The sequence below is a fragment of the Halichoerus grypus genome, chromosome 1 (assembly GCF_964656455.1).
Source record: "Halichoerus grypus chromosome 1, mHalGry1.hap1.1, whole genome shotgun sequence".
Lineage (NCBI taxonomy): Eukaryota > Metazoa > Chordata > Mammalia > Carnivora > Phocidae > Halichoerus > Halichoerus grypus.
Window position 1 is genome coordinate 192,594,897 of NC_135712.1, and position 18,679 is coordinate 192,613,575.

The window sequence follows — 18,679 nt, forward strand, 5'->3', positions numbered from 1 at the left end:
CCATATTCACAATATTCAACTTCTGCGAAACTTTGATTCATGCTGAGGAACTTGACTTCCCTTACCTTTCACTGAGTAAGAACACATCATTTAGATTCCCAAGTCCCATCTTTTTTCCTTTCTCATTGACCCAAGGTGATTCCTGAGGGTAGGGCTTGTTGCTCAAACACAATGGGCATGGCTGCAGTGATGATCAAGGGTATCCTTACATTATTTGTTTTCAGGGTACTGAAATAAAAACAACCTTAAGTTCTCATGAAATTTATAAATTCTTTATACACAGCTGTGGATCTACCCCCTCCTCAGTACTTGCCCAGGTTAAACAACTGGGTTTTCTCTCCTTGGTACTACTCTGTCTTTCTCTCATAAGACTCTCTCCATCTGAGACCACACCCTATACTCCTGGAGAGGCTCTCATCTATTTCCAGTGTTCACAGCACCTGGCAGCCTTGCACAATAGAGTTATTGCTCATGTTACCTGAATAAAGGGACTGCGGCTCCCCTTTGAAATGGAAGGCTTTGGGTCTCTGGAAGGTCAGAAACCATATTACAGATTTGTTCTCTAGAAATATTGTTGAAGATATTTGAACTATGTGCTGTAATTTCCCTCTTAATATATTTTTTATATTCGGTAAGTTCACCCTTATCGGTGCACTAAGAGATTTAACTGAGTTTCTTGATGACTTAATGTAGATATTGACTCTCATTCACTATAATTTCAGTTTTTTTGAGGCATTTCTGAGTACCATTCAGCCCCGCCTTGGCCCTTGCTAAAGGCTCAGGTGACTCCTTCATGGTAATCAGTCATATTTTTGAGAGACCCCAGAATTAAGATATAGCATTCATTCTTTCTCTTCTTTGCAGAATACATAGATGAATGCTTGTCTCTAAAATGTGCACATTGAAGCCATTTCCCATCTCTTGCTATTGATGGTGGTCCTTTTTTTTTCTTCCCTTCTTTTTGGAATAGCTTAAAATCTTTGCCAAAATTTTTCCTTGTGTGCATGATTATGTGTATTTTCTTTTCTAGCAAAAGCCTATTTAGACATAATCCTACATGTTGATTTTAAATGTAGAAAAATTTTGTGTGATTGAGTTTTTAAGGGTATAGGGGTAGAATTGTTATTCTTCTACCTTTCTATACTTTCTCTGGAACATCTGTTGACAGATGGAGAATTTTTTAGTGTAAACCCAATAATTCCTGAATATTCTTTTTCTGTAAGTACACTATAGCTAAAGCTTTGCCAATTGACATTTTATGTTTGCAGATTAAAGAAAATGCACAGGTGTTTTAAAAATGAATCTAAAAACCTTATTTATCTCTTTAGTGCAACCAGCTTAATTTGTTATATTTATGAAACTTTATGAGGCAATGAATAATATTGTTATAGTCAGTATATTATATTAATCATAATTGTCTTTTTATTTTGATTTAGCATCTCAGCTTTTCTATTTTTACTGTTTATTGTTTGAGATTTTGCTATATTTTTAACTTGTGGATTTAGCTATGTACTAGGTAGTGGTCTATTACTTTAACAAAAGTTTTTAGGGGTTTCAGGTTTTAAATTTAATCCTTTAGAATAAATTGACAGAGTTTGAAATTAAAACTATGGAAATGGTTAATGGAAAGTGCAGTTAATAATACATGGATATACAGAGTCCTTACCTTGTAGTACAGAATATAGTCAGCCTCTTCATTTACGTACCTTACCATAAAATAGAGCCAAGGCAGCTGAACATGTAATCATGCTAAATATGTACATGGAAAACAGTAATTATAAAACGAGTTTGAGGGAACTAAAGGAGAGAGTAGTGATGTGTGGATGCATGTGTTTGAGTTGCAAAGTGCTTGGAGAATGATGGGAAAGCAATTTTTAAAATCTCTGCTACATCAAGCTTTATTTTTTTTTTCCTGATTCATATCATTGTGGAATTTAAAAATGAAATGGCTTATTATTGGGACTTTCAGTATCTACAGATGTGTAATATTGTAGCCTGAAGATGATGGGAAAAATGGCTATTTTTCTTTCCAGTTTTAAAAAAATGGTTGATGTCTTGAGCAGTTTTGAATAGTAGGCTAAGTTTGACTTAGGACTGTCTGACAAGGCAAGTGTCATGAACTGAGAGAGTTCTAAGACAATTTGGAATTTCAAAATCAGTGTGCCCTATTCTGGTAGCCTTGAGCTTATCACATTTAGCTTTATTTGAGCATTAGCTGGGTGCTGGGCATTGTGCTAATTACTTTTCTTTTATTATCTTACTTAATCTTTCCCAAATCACTATGAAAAGTGCTGCTGTTATCCCCATTTACAGCTGAGAAAAGTGAGGATTGGAGATTATTTTGCTTAAGGCTGCACATCAAGAAATGAAAGATGTGTTTCCAATCAGATCTGATTTTGAGGTCCTTTCTTGCCCTTTTAAAAATACTATGTCAGGGCACCTGGGTGGCACAGTTGGTTAAGCATCTCACTCTTGGTTTCGGCCCAGGGTTGTGAGATCGAGCCCCACGTTGGGCTCCATGCTCAGCATGGAGTCTGCTTGGGACTCTCTCTCTCTCTTCCTCTGCCCCTCCCCAACCCCCTGCACAGGTGGGCATACTCTCTCTCTCAAATAAATAAATAAATGTTTAAAAAAATTATTAAAAAACAAACTATGTCTCACCTTCCTGGCTATGATAACAAAATTGTTGTATTAATTGTCATGGAAGTGATTTCTTTTTTTTTTTAATATTTTTATTTATTTATTTGTCAGAGAGAGAGACAGCGAAAGAGGGAACACAAGCAGGGGGGGTGGGAGAGGGAGAAGCAGGCTTCCCGCGGAGCAGGGAGCCCGATGCGGGGCTCCATCCCAGGATCCTGGGATCATGACCTGAGCTGAAGGCAGATGCTTAACGACTGAGCCACCCAGGTGCCCCGTCATGGAAGTGATTTCAATGATATGATGAAAATGTCATAATATTAAATATGTTCTTTCAAATATTCAAAACTGTTTTGAATCCTCTGTGTTCTATTAGGTCTGGTCAGGAAGAGCCCCTGCAAAGGGCCTCAGGCTCTAGAGGGCCCACTCTGGCCCTCATCTGACTGCATCTTCCCCATGGGGGAGGAGCCTGCAGTGCTGAATGGAGGTGCCCACCTGAAGCCTATGACGGCATTCTAGGGTCCACTCTGGGTACCCACAGGCCTGAGACTTCCCTTCCTAAATGACTTCAAGTTGTCTTCCAGGGTCTGTTTGGGATTTTTTGCCAGGTCTGTCCTCCTGAGGAGAAGTCAAGCTACCAATGTGTATACCCTTAGGCCTGGAGTTGCTGAGGGGCACCTATTTGTAAAAGTATAGACCAGGTGTCAGCAAACCACTGCCTGTGGGCTCAATCCAGCTAACACTTGTTTCTATAAATAAAGTTTTATTGGAACACAGCCACACTCATCTGATTACAGATTGTCTATGGCTGCTTTTGTGCTGAAATGCAGAATTGAGTTGTTGTGACAAAGACTAATGGCCCACAAAACCTAAAATATTTACTGTCTGGTATTTTATAGAAAAAGTTGGCTGGCCCTGGTCTAGACAGAGCTAGCCTAGTGTGCAGGCTGCAGAATTCATGTGTATGAGACCCCCTGGGGTGTGGCTAAGCCAGGGGTGTGGAGAGAAGGATGTTGGCTGGAGACAGGCCTGCCTCTTGCTACCATGTTTTGGCCAGAACATTAAAGAATCCAAGAATTCTTAGTTTAAAATTAAAACTTCACCTTCCATGTTTTTATGTTTGTCAAGGTAGGAAGATAGAATATATTTTATTTACCAGGTTGTTAGCTCGATTTATAACTGTAAAATGTATGGATATATGGTATTTGGGCCTCTATTTGTACCCTTGCCCTGGGCCCCACAAATGTCAGAAGAAATGTAAAAACCCTGGGGTACAGGGTAAGGGTTTAAAATAGGAGCCCAGAGAGGCCCCAATAAATAATCTCACAAATTAATATAGAATTATAAAGTGTAGAAGGGCTTTTGGATCACATATGGATTGTTCAGAAACCTTGCTCCAAATTTCATTTGTCCAAATTAAACCAAAAATGCTGGAACCCACCTGCCAGCTTAGCAGGAAGTTCCAGGTCTGTCATCCAGGGCTCTCCCTACCTCTCTCTTCCTCTCCCTGTCTTCTCCCCTGACCCCCTACCCCAGAATTACACTGCCCCAAAGTGAGGGGGATTTGGATATAAATCCCATACCTAAGTCCAGAGATGGTTTCTGTCCCACTATTCTGCTATGTGATTGCATCTTTGAGCCACAAGGTGTTGCCATTGAGACTGGTCTTCCTCAGACAGGAGGATGCTATGGTCCCAACTATGTGGTCCAGCAAGGGAAGGCCAACCCGGTTTCTCAGTGGCCAGCTCAGCCACTGGTGTGCCACGCATGGTGCAGCAGATCCGTTGGTGTCTTGCCCACATCTCGGCACTCGTGGACTGTACTTGGAACATGAGGGCTTTCTCATTGCCTCCATGCAATGCAGGCTGGAAGTGCCAGGGGAGCAGATGTCTACCGATGGTCAGTGGGTACCTCACCCTGATGGAAGTATAACTCTGAGGCAGGCTTTACACTGTTTCTCAGAGCTCCTTCAGCAGGACTGAACCCAGTTTCCCACAGCAGAAACTTCCTCGAAAATGTACCCCAAATTGACTTCTTTCACTTTCATGTTTTAGTGCCAAATTCTCCCCAGAGTGCTTCCTGGGATTACCTTCTAAATGAACCACCTGTACCCAAATCCTTGTCTCAGTGTCTGATTGTGGGGAGCCCTGCCGGGAACACTTGGACCTCCTCATGGGTCATATCCTTGTACATAGCATTGTGCCCCACTGCACAGGCTCCACGCAGCATGGCATGGTCCCTAGGAGCTTCCCATCTCACCCACATGCTTTGTCCATACAGGCTTCTCCATGACTCCTGGGTCACTTGTCTTGAGTCCCAATCACCAGCCTGGATACCCTCTTATCTTGAAGTAATTATTTTGTTCCTGATAGCTGTAGTATTGTTTGTTCATCTCCTCCCACCAGGCTCACTTATTCTGAATCATGGGCTTTGTGAGTGGAGTGTCAGTGACTTTCCTCCCCAAAGGCTCCAGAATCCCTTGTGCATATTGATTACTCTCCTGCATGGTTTCCTATTTTGCAAACCAAGAGTCTGAGGAGGTGCAGCCTTGACTGGGTCTTTCATACCATGAAAAAAAAGCATTATGCTTTGAGAGAACATAGCCAAGAGACCTGATTTGGATGGGACAGACCTTGTAGAGGGTATGCAATTGGATGTTGTGATCTAAGTGATGAGTAGGAATGAGCCCTGCAGAGAGAATAGCACAGGGGAAGCTGAGTCAGGAAGGGACTTGATGCAACTGAGCATCAGAAAGAAGACTCAGGCAGAGTCAGTGATTAGAATGGCAAGAAAGGCTGGAACTGTTGGCATTGGCCAAATCCTGTAGGACCTCAGGCCATGGAAAGGATTTTGGTATTTGTCCAAAGAGCACTGGGATGCTTTGAAGGGCTTTAAGTGGGTCAGGGGAGGTATTTTGTGATCAGGAGTGCACTTTAGAATATGATGTGTGAGACAGAAGGAGGAGGATTAGAAAAGGAGAGATGCTTTGGGAGGGTATGGGAGAGCTGAAGCAAGTCATGTTGGTGCAATAGGGTGGTGACAGTAGAAGGGGAAACGAGAGCAAATCAAGACAGATTTTGGAGGCAGAATTGATAGGATTTGGTAACGGACTCTAACTGGGTGGCGAAGGAGAATGAATTCCTCTTTAAGGTATTTTAGGGGCTCAGTCAGTTAAGTGTCTAACTCTTGATTTCGGCTCAGGTCATGATCTCAGGGTCCTGAGTTTGGGGCCCGTGTCAGGCTTCCCACTCAGTGTGGAGCCGGCTTGAGATTCTTTCCCCCTCCCTCTCCCTTCCCTTCTGTTCCATCCCCCCCATTCGCACTCTCTCTCTAAAATAAATAAATAAAGTCTTAAAAAAAAAGATATTTTATATGGGTAAGAGTGGTAAAATGTAAATGCCTAGAGGGGCAAGCATGAAAAGAGAGCATCAGATTGAATATAAGGCCGTAAGGAATGGAGGGGACTGTGGCAAACTGGAGGGGGCATGCTCTCTCTTGAAGGGGTAGCTGCTGGTTGGCTCTAACCAGTTGTCATGTGGGGAAATGGGTCTGGCATTGTCAGATTTTCAGATTTTTCAGGAGATGCTGCAATCTGTATTTTAATTTGAAATATCTGTATCTCTCCCTGTTGGCAACTAGATCAAAATTCTAAGGAACACTGTGCTAGCCACGTATAACACATCTGCAGGCTGCATCTGCCTCCTGGACAGCCGCTTCTTGCTTGAGATTTGTTCTGCACTCTGTCTTCCTCTAGAAGAATTTCAGAATTAACTGTACTTTGTGACACAAATTTTTTTAAAAGTTAGGGATGCTGAGAAGAAAAAAAAAGGATATTTTAATTTGGGCTAAATCTTGGGAGATACTGATGATCTCAGCTCACACGGTCTGTCAGCAGGGCTCAGGTGATGGGCTGAGGCTGAGATCTGTGGAAATAAACTTAACCTAATTTAGAGCAGATAGGAGGAAGTGCTTTCTTCTTAAAATAGACCATTCCAGACCATGATAGTCTGAGACACTTGAGGTAGACAGAAAGAAGTCAAGGCTCTCTCCACCTTGTTTCCCCCTGAACTTAGAGATCAAGAGTCCATAAACCTTTTAAAGAATGAGTGGATGAGTGTATATTTTATTTATGAATCCATATGCAATTAGAGAAAGTTTTCTTACAGGTCCATAATAGCGTCTGTGATTTGATTATGTTTTTGAGCCTTAAATGGAACTTACCCTCAAACTTTGAATTTTTTTTCATGAAGTGTTTTGGAAGTGAAAGGTGTCATGCAATTAATTTCCTTTGTGTCGTATTCAGCAACATTTGTCTGTTTCTGTGCTCAGTTTAATCTAATTAATAATTTATCCTTCTTAGGATTGTACATCACAACTATATAAGAAAGCAGGTGTTTTTAAGAGTTTACAAGAAAGCTCAATGATTGAGCCTATCTTGGCTTCATAATAGTATTTGAAACAGTAAAATCTTAATTTTGACCTTATTTCCTATAATGCATTTATGGGTAGGTGGAAAAGCTTAGAAATGGTTACCTTGAAGTCAGTCATGGGCAATAGAAGGCATTATTGCATTATTGATTGCTGAAAAAAGTTGATCTCTTTGCTCTTTCTCAGGGATTCATTTTACAGAACTAAAAAAAAAAAGTTCAGGATAGACGAGAATTAGGAGACTACAACCCAAAAAAGCCTGAGTGTCAAAACAAGTACCTAAAAATATATCAGGAGACTTAAACACAGCTGGGGGTGGGGGGTTTGTGAGTGACTCAGTAGAACAAGTAGGAATCATGAGGCTTAGGAGGACATGACAGCCATGGGAACTCGCCTTGGCTTACCTTGTCAACTGGGCCTGTCTCATCTGTGAAATGAACATCACCCTATGTGCTGCAACTAGCTATAAGGGCAAAATTGTTCCAGGAAACCATCCTGCTCTTTGTAAATCTGCAGAAAGAGAGTAATTCCCAAATAAAGTGTTGGGCCTAGGTTGCTAATGATGATTTATTGTTAAGAAGATGTGTACTGGTGAAGAAATTATTGTTATTTTGATGGTCTCTGAAATTCCTCTTTGATTTAATAAGTTCTGTGGAATTGTACATAATGCCTCTTGTCTGGTGTGCTCTTGGAGTAAGCAATATCCACCTGTTTCCTCACTTCTTAGACATACAGACTGATGATGATGGACCTGTATTCCTTTTGACATTCTGGCTTCTCTGTTGAATGTTTGAAAAATAAATACAGAATTATATGTATTTCTGGTTCTAGTAGGGTCAAAACCCCAACCAGTCATTATTTTGATCTCCTCTATTTCCTATCACTCTTTGGGTTGAAATGGTGGTCCTTCTTTTTTTTTTTTTTTTTTTTTTTAGATTTTATTTATTTATTTGAGACAGAGAGAATGAGAGAGAGAGAGCACATGAGTGGGGGGGAGGGTCAGAGGGAGAAGCAGGCTCCCTGCTGAGCAGGGAGCCCGATGCGGGACTCGATCCAGGGACTCCAGGATCATGACCTGAGCCGAAGGCAGTTGCTTAACCAACTGAGCCACCCAGGCGCCCTGGGTGGTCCTTCTATTACACATAGTGTTGGCTGTCACTCATGCACCTAATTTTAGATGGCAGCTGGGCTGGACAGTCTAAGAGGCCTGTCTCACCAGTCTGGTGTCTTGGTGCTGGCTCTTAGCTGGGATGCTTTGGTTCTCCTTCTTGTAGCTCTCTTCATGTCTCATCTTCTGGGTTCTTTCTGTGTGACTTCTCTTTCCAGTAAGATAGCTTGGGCCTTAAATCTCTGTTTTTCATGGCTGCTAGGCCTCTTTAAAGCTAGGCTCAGGGCTGGAACAGTGTCACTTCTGCAGCATCTGCTGGTCCAACCAGTCACAAGGCCAGTCTAGATTCAGGTAGAAGGGAAATAGAATCCACCTCTTTGTGGAAGGCGAGACAAAGGTGTACAGGAAGGAGAGGAATTGGTGGCCATCTTGGAGACTCATGGTGGCCATTAAAAATCATGTTTTATTAAGATGTTTTATGGCATTAATATTAAGTGGAAAAAAGGAGATGACACTGAGGTAAGACTTTGAAGAAAAAGGAGAGTATGAGACTTTATATAGAATTTAATAACTAATTTTGTCTAAAATTACACACACACTTAAAAGAAATTGGAAGCAACAACATCAACTTATTAACAGATATTGCCTATCGGTGCCAGGATTGGGAGTGTTTTCATTTTCTTCTGTTTGCATATCTACATTTTAAAAATTTTCTGTAATCATCCATCAGTTGTTTTCACAATTAAGGAAACTGATAATTTCTTGGGCCAATTAGAAAGTCTGACAAATTTCAAAGATTAGAAACATATATGTTATATTCCATGATCCCAATGCCAAGAATTAGAATGACTAGCCAAAATTAGAACCAATTAACCAAAAACTTATAACCACTTTGACATTTAAATATATCTTTCTGAATAATCCCTAAAAAATTCAAAAGAAAAATAGCAAGCTATTTACAGATGACAAGAGTTCTATACATAAAATCCTGGAATACGCAGCCAATGTGTATGATCTTACATACCTTCATCAGAAAATATGATTTGAAGATAAATGAACATTTAATACAAAAAGACAAAGTAAACACAAAGAAAGTAGAGATTATTATTAAGGATAAAGAGATACTGATGAAATGGAGGATAGAATGTAGTAAAATGTATCAATAAAACAAAAACTGTAACTTTAAGACACTAAAAAAGCAGACCAACATTTGTCATACAGTCATCAAGAGAAACAGAAAAATACAAACAACATTAGGAATGAGATAGGGACATAACTGGAGATTTTTAAAATTTTAAGGAAAAGTTAAAGCAATACCAGTAAGGCTGAAAAATCTGGATGGAATGGACTGTTGCTTCAGAAACACTTTAATGGGGGTGCCCAGGTGGCTCAGCCGTTAAGCATCTGCCTTCAGCTCAGGTCATGATCCCAGGGTCCTGGGATTGAGCCCCACATCAGGCTCCCTGCTCAGCGGGAGGCCTGCTTCTTCCTCTCCCACTCCCCCTGCTTGTGTTCCCTCTCTCGCTGTGTCTCTCTCTGTCAAATAAATAAAATCTTTAAAAATAAAAAAAAAGAAAAAAAGAAACATTTTAATGATCATTGATACAAAATAGGTAACAAGCCTTAATAGATCACTAAACATAGTGAAAAATAAAAAAGTAACCAACAACCAAGCCCATTTAGTTTATGGTTGTGTTCTTCTAAATGTTTCAGGGATAGAGAAGTTGCTTATTATGCTAACTGTTCCAGAACATGTGAAAAATGTGAAGTTTCTCAGTCCATTCCATGACACTAACATAAACCTGATGCTACACCTAAAAAGAGACCCCAAGGAAACTGGGAGCCATTGTCAACATGTATTGCTCTTTAAATAAGGAAACATTGTTTCAAATAAGTTACTATATCTCTGTATATAGTATGTTATCTCTGTGTTGTGTGTGTGTGTTTCCAAAATGATCAGATCCACTTTTTGTTGGTTATTGCAATTTTCCAGCACCTGGGCCAGCTAGGCTGGTAAAATCACCCAAGATGAAATCTGTGTGGGTATACATTTTATCAAATTTGGATTGGGACTTCCAACCTAGCTAGAGACCTCAGAAATGTCTGCCTCTAGACACAAGAGAAGACAGGGAAGGACAAGTTAGGTTTCATCACTTCTAGGAAGACAACTCTAATAGTGTTGGCTCAGCCAGAACCTAGATTCCTAGATTCTAAGCATAGAAGAAATAACAAATTCATTTAGCTGTTGGAATTATAGAAGGGAAAAATATATCTTCTTAAGTTCATAGCAATGAGCATCTATATTAAGAAAAAAAGAAAGATCTCACATAAACAACCTACTTTACACCTTGAGGAACTAGAGAAAGAAGAATAAATTAAGCCCAAAGTTAGTACAAGGAAGAAAATAACAAAGATCAGAAATAAATTTCAGAGCAGAAATAAATGAAAGAGACTAAAAAGACAATATAAAAGATCTTTATTATGGAAATTTTCACACATACAAATAAACAAAAGAAAATGAAAACCACTTGGAATCCCACCACTGTTAACATTTTGATGTGTGTTGTCCCAGTCTTCTCTGTAAGTTAGTGTGTGTGTATGTGTGTTTTATAATGTAAGCCATAAAAATGTTTTGTAGGCTGTTCCCCCCATCCTTGCCCCGACTGGTGTGTCATGAATATCTTTCCACCTCATTAACTATTCATGTTACAGTCACATTATTCTATCTACTGTCTGTCTGTCTCTCTCATCATTTATGTAACTGAATCCTATTGTTGGAACTGTGGATTTGCCTTTTCTAGAGAACAGATTATCATGCAAAAATCTTAGATACAAAATGATTTTTGTATATTTTCAAGTAAAATAAAATGAAGCTCTGAGCAACATAAACATTTGAAACTAAGTTCCTTAGTTAGAAACAGGAGTATAATTCTTTGTTGGGACTTTTTAGGCAAAGGAGGAGCTTTTATGGAAAATATTTCTTCACACTGTATATGAGGACTCTTTAGGGTATAAATCACAGATACCCCAACTAGAATTGAATGTAATGAAAAAACTTATGAGCGAATATATCCATTGTCTGCTGCTGCAGCCACACTGCAGAACATCCGGCTGCACAACATTAGTGACATAGTAAGAAGTATTTGTTTAGTCCACTAGTGTATGGGGCTCATTGGATGTCAGCTGGACTCGCTCATGCATCTGTGGTCACCTGCTGGTTGTCTAGGCAGCTCTGCTGATCTTGACTGGGCTTGCGGTTGGTTGACTGTTGACTAGGACACCTTGACTCTATTTCATATATCTCCTCTAACAGCAAGCTAGACTGGGCATATTCTAATTACTATTGCAGAGGAAAAAGAGCAAGAAAGTAGATAACACAAGTGCTACTTCAGGCCTCTGCTGCCTTCCCATATGCTACCACCTTATTGGCCAGAACAAATCATATGAGTGAACTCAGAGTCAGATTGGGAGGGCACTGCCAAGGATATAGATGCAGGAAGGAGTAAAGAATTGGAGCCATTGGGCGCCTGGGTGGCTCAGTTGGTTAAGAATTGGAGCCATTAACTCAGTCAGTCTACCTGGCATGTGTAACTAAACTGGCCTGGGGTAGATGTACCTTCAATGACTGCTGAATCCAGGGTATCAAGTGATGTCACTTGTTTTGATTTCATACTATCTAAAGTTTGGCTCTGGGGCGCCTGGGTGGCTCCGTTGGTTAAGCGTCTGCCTTCAGCTCAGGTCATTATCACAGAGTCCTGGGATGGAGCCCTGCATCAGTCTCCCTGCTCAGCGGGGAGTCTGCTTCTTCTCCCTCTGCCTGCCACTCCCCTTGCTTGTGCTCTCTCTCTGTGTCAAATAAATAAATAAATAAAATCTTAACCAAAAAAAAGTTTGGCTCTGCTTTCCTTTGCATTAGCTTCACTCGCAAGGCAGCCGTTTCCATATGGTAGTCCTCAGAAGCTCCATCTCAAAGGCAAGTAATTCTAGCTGAAAAAGAGCTTATCTGGGGCACCTGGGTGGCTCAGTTGGTTGAGCGACTGTCTTTGGCTCAGGTCATGATCTTGGAGTCCCAGGATTGAGTCCCGCATCGGGCTCCCTGCTCAGTGGGGAGTCTGCTTCTCCCTCTGACCCTACCCACTCTCATGCACTCTCTCTTAAATAAATAAATAAAAATCTTAAAAAAAAAAAAAAAAAAAGAGCTTATCTTTCCCAATTGTTCCAGCTAAAGTATGGTATAAATATTTTTGGGCCAATGTGGGTCACATGCCCATCCCTAACCTAAGGTCACTCAGCTAATCAGTGTTAGAATGGAAATTTGAAACCTGGTTTGCCCTTCTCTAAAATCTGTGGTCTTAGTGTCTAAAGGTGAAGAAAAATAAAGTACACTAAACATATCCTCAGAGGAAGAGCAGGAGGCCATGATGCACCACAATAAGGCCATTTGGGTCCTAACATTGAAGGGATAATCACAACCCTGTAACCCAGCTACATAAAATTCTGCAACAAAGTACTTGAATGACTATGACAGGGAGCTGCTACTACTTTTCTCGAGGGGATATGGGACCAGGAGCTCTGACGTGGTCTACTGTTCCCTTGTGCCATTTCTCCTTTAGGTGTGGATTAGTGTGGAATAAATATTTAGGTCAACCAAAATGGAAAAGAAGTCCCAAAACACCAGCCTGAAAGAAGTGTGTGAAGGGAGAAAAAGACAGGACTACCATTTTCTCTGGTAATAGCATTTAGGATCTGGCTAGAAGTATAGGAGTCTTGATGGTCGAACCACCTCTTTTTCTTCTAGCTCCAGAATGGCCAATAGGTTCCAACTCCTGAGTCAATGCGAGTTGATTGTTGGTAAACCATCTAGAGTGTTATGTTGAGAAGAATTCCTACCTTGGTGGAAATGAGGACTGTGGTGGATTAGTGATGTCTGGAATGTGTACAGGAGTGGGAAGTAACAACATGCTTGACCGTTATTTGACATCCCAGGAAGCAAACACTTCTCAGAGTCACTGTCAAGCCACTTGTGTATGGGGGTCATGCCTCTAGGATGGAGTATTTTATAGCTAAGTTCTCTATGATGAGGAATTCTGTGGTGAATTTTCTGGAGGTCCCAACTGTCACTTAGCACAAACCAAAATGCAGAGCATCATTTTCCCTGAGGAAAAACGGGCTGCTTCTTTGCTCTGAGAACTTTTGAGCTTGTTTGGGAGCAGGTGGGGGAAATGCACAAAATGTTTACGTGTAGTAAGTAAAGTTTGGGGCTACTTTTTAAAAAAACGAATATGGGTGTGACTATTGTTTTTGTATCTGTCATTATCATCGTTGATCTATCAATATATTTAAAAAAATGTAATATAGTCAGAGTTCTAAAGAAGTTTGTTTTTGATTATCTTTTTTTCCTCATTTTTCAGATCCTCTGGAGTCATTTTCTGGTACAGACTGTGAAAAGAATGCATTGAAAATTCTGGCCAATAGTGGAAATATTGGCATAACCCCCAACTTAGTATAGCAGTCTTTCTCTTCAGTAGCACCTCATAATAGAAGAAAAATGTATGGAAGTGCAAGAACAATCACCAATCTGGAAGGCAGTCCTTCTAGATCTCCTCGTTTGCCAAGGTCTCCTCGTTTGGGCCACAGAAGAACAAGCAGTGGGGGAGGTGGAGGAACAGGCAAGACACTGTCCATGGAGAATATCCAGTCCCTTAATGCAGCCTATGCTACATCTGGACCTATGTATCTGAGTGATCATGAGGGGGTGGCTTCGACAACTTACCCAAAGGGCACCATGACTCTGGGAAGGGCCACAAATCGAGCTGTATATGGAGGCCGAGTCACAGCCATGGGGAGTAGTCCCAATATTGCTTCTGCTGGACTTTCCCACACAGATGTTCTTTCATACACGGATCAACATGGTGGTCTGACTAGCTCATCCCATCATCACCACCACCAGGTCCCTTCCATGTTGAGGCAGGTAAGGGATAGCACAATGTTAGACCTTCAAGCCCAGCTCAAGGAACTTCAGAGAGAGAATGACCTCCTCCGGAAAGAACTAGACATCAAGGACAGCAAGTTAGGATCTTCCATGAACAGTATCAAGACCTTCTGGAGTCCTGAGCTCAAAAAGGAGAGAGTCTTGAGGAAAGAAGAGGCCGCCCGAATGTCTGTCCTCAAGGAGCAGATGAGGGTTTCCCATGAAGAAAATCAGGTAGGTTATGACTCATCTCAGTGTTTTTCAGCCTTGGCTTCTCACTGAGTAGTTGATGCTTTGCAGACGGCACCACGACCTGCCCAGAAGTTCAGCATCATCAAGAAAGCTATGGTTTAGTACGTGTTTGACTTAGAGACTACAAAAGGTCATAAGCAATATGAAATTATAACTTGTGATCTTATTTTCCAATAACTTTTTCACACTGTTGCAGAAGAGGGGGAATCATTCTTTATTGCCTAACTTTTATACTTGGTTATTTTTTTTTTCTTTTTTAGCAGTAACAACAGCAGCTCACATGTACTTCCCTCTGCATCGAAGAGGAAAATGTTAATTTTTGCAAGAGTAGACACTTTAACAGCAACATTTAGAGAGCCACATTTGACCGGTGAATTGAATTATTCTTGAAGTCACAGCAACTATTTCTTTCTAGAATGAGTGGAGTTTATTCTCTAAACAGCAAACCAAATAATATTAAATAACACTGGGTGGAATGGGTTTGATATCATGTTGGAGAAACACAAAAAGTTGTAACCTGGTCTTTCCTTTATCCATTCATATTAAATAAGCGTGTACTATGTGCAGGGCACCTTCTTACTCTTTTCTGATCTATCTTCCATGTTACAGCAAGATCAGTTTTCCCAGTGTCTACTTGCAGTCATACCATTTCTTTGCTTTAAAGCCCTCAATAGGGGCGCCTGGGTGGCTCAGTCGTTAAGCGTCTGCCTTCGGCTCCGGTCATGATCCCAGGGTCCTGGGTTTGAGCCCCGCATCAGGCTCCCCACTCCGCGGGAAGCCTGCTTCTCCTTCTCCCACTCCCCCTGCTTGTGTTCCTGCTCTCGCTATCTCTCTCTCTCTGTCAAATAAATAAATAAAATCTTAAAAAAAAAAATAAAGCCCTCAATAATTACTTATTGCCTTCAGAGTGAATTCTGCCTCTTTGGCTGAGCTGATGGCACCTTCATTTGGAAGGCCCGAGCCAACCTTTTCCAGCCTTATCTCATACCACCTCCGTGCACATCTCCTATGCTATGTGCACTCCCACTTAGTAACTTCTGCACATACTCAGCGTTTTCCCCCTTCAGTCCTTTGCTCTTTCTGTTCCCTTTCCCTAGTGGCCTTCTCAGCAACCCCTCTCCCTGCCTCTTCCCTTTCAGGGTTGGCCAGTCTCCGTTTCCAAATCCTACCTATTCTGTGGAGCTCATTTATCTGCTGTTGTTTTCATAAGGGCTTTGGAGTCCGACATGCCTGGGTTTAAATCCCAGCTTCACCTCTTATGAGTAGTGAGATAAGTGCGATGAGATGGGGAGTAGAGAGTGCTGTGCCATTTGGCGGAAAAATTTCAAGGTATCGTTTAACTTTCTGTAGAAATTTGAGATAACTCCAACTTGGCTGAACTAAGGATTCTTTGATAATTGGTCTTGATGTTGGCCTCACGAAGCTCTCTGTCTTTCTTGGGTTTATCTGCTGGCCCTCCTATCTGTTTCCCTGGATACCACCCCTTGGAGTCCAAGTATCTTTAGAAGCATTTTTGATCTCTATGAGATCTGCTCTTCGTTCTGCTTCTATGTGTAGAAAGCAATCACCTTATCCTTTTGACAATCTGACAGAGCCTTTACTGGTTTTCAGATGTGGAAATGTGATTTTTAGTTGGAACAGAAAGTTGTGTTCTTCAATCCTAAATCAAATTAATGCTCTTTACTATCATTTCTGCTTTTCCCCCCTGACGTTGCTGGTTCATGATGTCCTTGTGAACCTGTTACTGCTATGTGTATTTCCCTAGTTCTGTACCGGTTTTCTTCTTTAGTTGTTTTGGAAAGTGTTTACAGCCATTTAGGAATGATGCAAGTAGCAACAAAAAAGTTTGAAAACCATTCTTTAAACTGTCAGCTCCAAAATTGCTTTTATCTTATGTTGCTATCATTAAATTTTTTTTGAGCACAGACTCTCACTTGTATGTGTATATTTACTTATAAATTACATGATGTGCTATTATGCCAATGTATTATGTGTCTTTTCTGACATTCACACAGAATTAAATATGGAAGTTGTTGACAAAATTAAATAATATATTGAGGTACATTTTAAGGACACACAAAACCTTCTTGCTGTTGTAAAAACATTTTAAACCCCTTGTCTATTTTGTAAGGGTTAGTTTAGTTTAAACTAGGAAATATCCATAATTCTACTTAACTGTCCCATGTTGCTGTAAGCCAGAAATAAGTGAATACTTGAGGGTGCTTCTAGTACCCCTTCCTAGCTCTGGAAAATACTATGATCACAGGCTACTTGGGTACTATGGGTACCCTATAACCATGTGACATGTGATCCAGTAAAAGCTCCAGTATTAATCTATTAAATATAAGTAAAATGTAATTATTTTCTTCTTTAGGTTAAAAATGTAAAAGGAGGAAGAAGCACAGAGAGTTTGAAAAGTCAATTTACTTGCAGTATGAGGTAGTATTACAAAGTAAAGAATATAAAGATTGACAAAAAGCAAGTTATTTTTTAAAAATTGAAGCACCTCTCCTTCTCCTGTGGGAATTATGTCAGGATCTGTTTTAGGGGTCTATGAGTACCTGTTGATCAGGATAGGGTAGATCCTGCTGCAGCAATCAAATCTCAGTGGCTTAACACATCAAGATTCCTTCTTATTCACTGGAAGTATGAAGTAGGTCAGGTGACTCTGTAGGGCAGCCCTCCTCCAGACAGTGACTCAGGATTCAGGCTTTCTACATCTTGACACATGGCTTCAAGAGTTGTTACACCAGAGGAAGGGTGTGTGTGGAGATGGCACATTGGCTCCTCAATTCCTTAGGCTGGAAGTGACACAACTGCAAGGGGTTGGGAGGTATAGTATAGTCCTCTCTTCTTTCCAGGAAGGAGAGTAAGATATGAAGGAACACTAGAAATTTCTACCAGTGGGGTTTTTGTGTTTGTCAAAAAGTGGAGCTCGATGAAATAAAGCTTGGGGAGCAATCCAGACTCCTGCTGTTGCTGCTGTTTCTATTATTACTGCTTCTGCTACCAATAGACATCTGTTGGGGGCTTACAATTTGCCAGGCATGGTCCTTGGAGGTTTGTGTACATTATCTTATTTACTGTTTGCATCAGTCACCTGGGGTAGGTGCTAGACTTTTTCTTGTTTTACAGATGAAAAATAAATGTAGAGAGAATAAGCAGCTTGCCCAAGTTTACACAGCTAGTTAATGAGAGAGCGGGGCTTTAAGGCTTAGGTCTAGTTCATGCCAATGTCTAGGACTTAACTTTACGTTCACTAACTCCTTATAGGAACACTGAGCTGTGAATATAATCTTAGTTTAATGGGAAGATCATATTATGTTAGATAAAAAGACTAGTTCTGATAGAATGATTGAGAATGTGATTTAGTGGGGCACCTGGGTGGCTCAGTCGTTAAACGTCTGCCTTCGGCTCGGGTCGTGATCCCAGGGTCCTGGGATCGAGCCCCGCATCGGGCTACCTGCTCAGCGGGAAGCCTGCTTCTCCCTCTCCCACTTGCCCTGCTTGTGTTCCTGCTCTCGCTATCTTTCTCTCTGTCAAATAAATAAAATCTTAAAAAAAAAAAAAAGAATGTGATTTAGTTTAATTGGGATTTTTATTCTTAATTAGGAATTTATTTCATTTTCCCAGAAGTGGTTTTTTGTGCTGTTTAGAGTTTCTACCATTTACCATAACTGACTATAATTTCCCTTTAGAGGAAAAAATCATGGAAAATTTTTCTATATGGAAGAAAAGAATGTAAAGGAGATGAGGGACATTTGACTGTGGTTTCTTATGCATAGCAACCAGAGACTGCATCTACAAATGTAGTTCTACCAGTGCGTATTTGGATAATTAGAAGTTCACTAACCTAAATTCAGGTGATCTAAAACAATTTGAGCTATACTATTTGAATACAAATGGGAAGCAGGTCTATCATAGGGTGGAGGTCAGGAAGCTCAAGTTCTGTTGTATATGAAATTCATGGTTCTGTGTATTTAATGCTCACTAATACAAACCTTTCACCCTTATGTGCAGTGTTGAAGAGGGCAACCACTCATCAATTCTTTTGCAGTATATTTTGAAGTTCTAGTGATTCTGTCCAGGGGAACTGAACCCAATTCCAGATCTAAGGGAGGATGTTGAGCACCCTTCCTGTGTTATAGGAAGTGCAGGACTATTTGGAACCTTGGAGGCAATGGGTAGGGGGCTGTGACCAAATTTCTTGTGTGCAAAGAGTAGATACTTGGGTTCCTGGTTGGATATTCCACCCTAGATCCTATTCCGCAGGCTCTCTCCAA

The 18,679-nt window shown here is 40.7% G+C and overlaps 1 protein-coding gene across 14 annotated transcripts in view; it reads left to right on the forward strand.

Moving 5' to 3' along the window:
- ERC2 (ELKS/RAB6-interacting/CAST family member 2) overlaps positions 1-18,679 on the forward strand; it is a 984,330-nt gene that overhangs the window by 16,927 nt on the left and 948,724 nt on the right. For all 14 annotated transcript variants that reach the window (XR_013449531.1, XR_013449532.1, XM_078076915.1 and 11 more), the window contains one exon: positions 13,585-14,378. Coding sequence is in view for 12 of the 14 variants with exons in the window: in XM_078076915.1 (XP_077933041.1) it covers positions 13,722-14,378 (657 nt within the window). In the remaining 2 variants the exon portion in view is untranslated. The remainder of the gene's footprint in view (positions 1-13,584; positions 14,379-18,679) is intronic.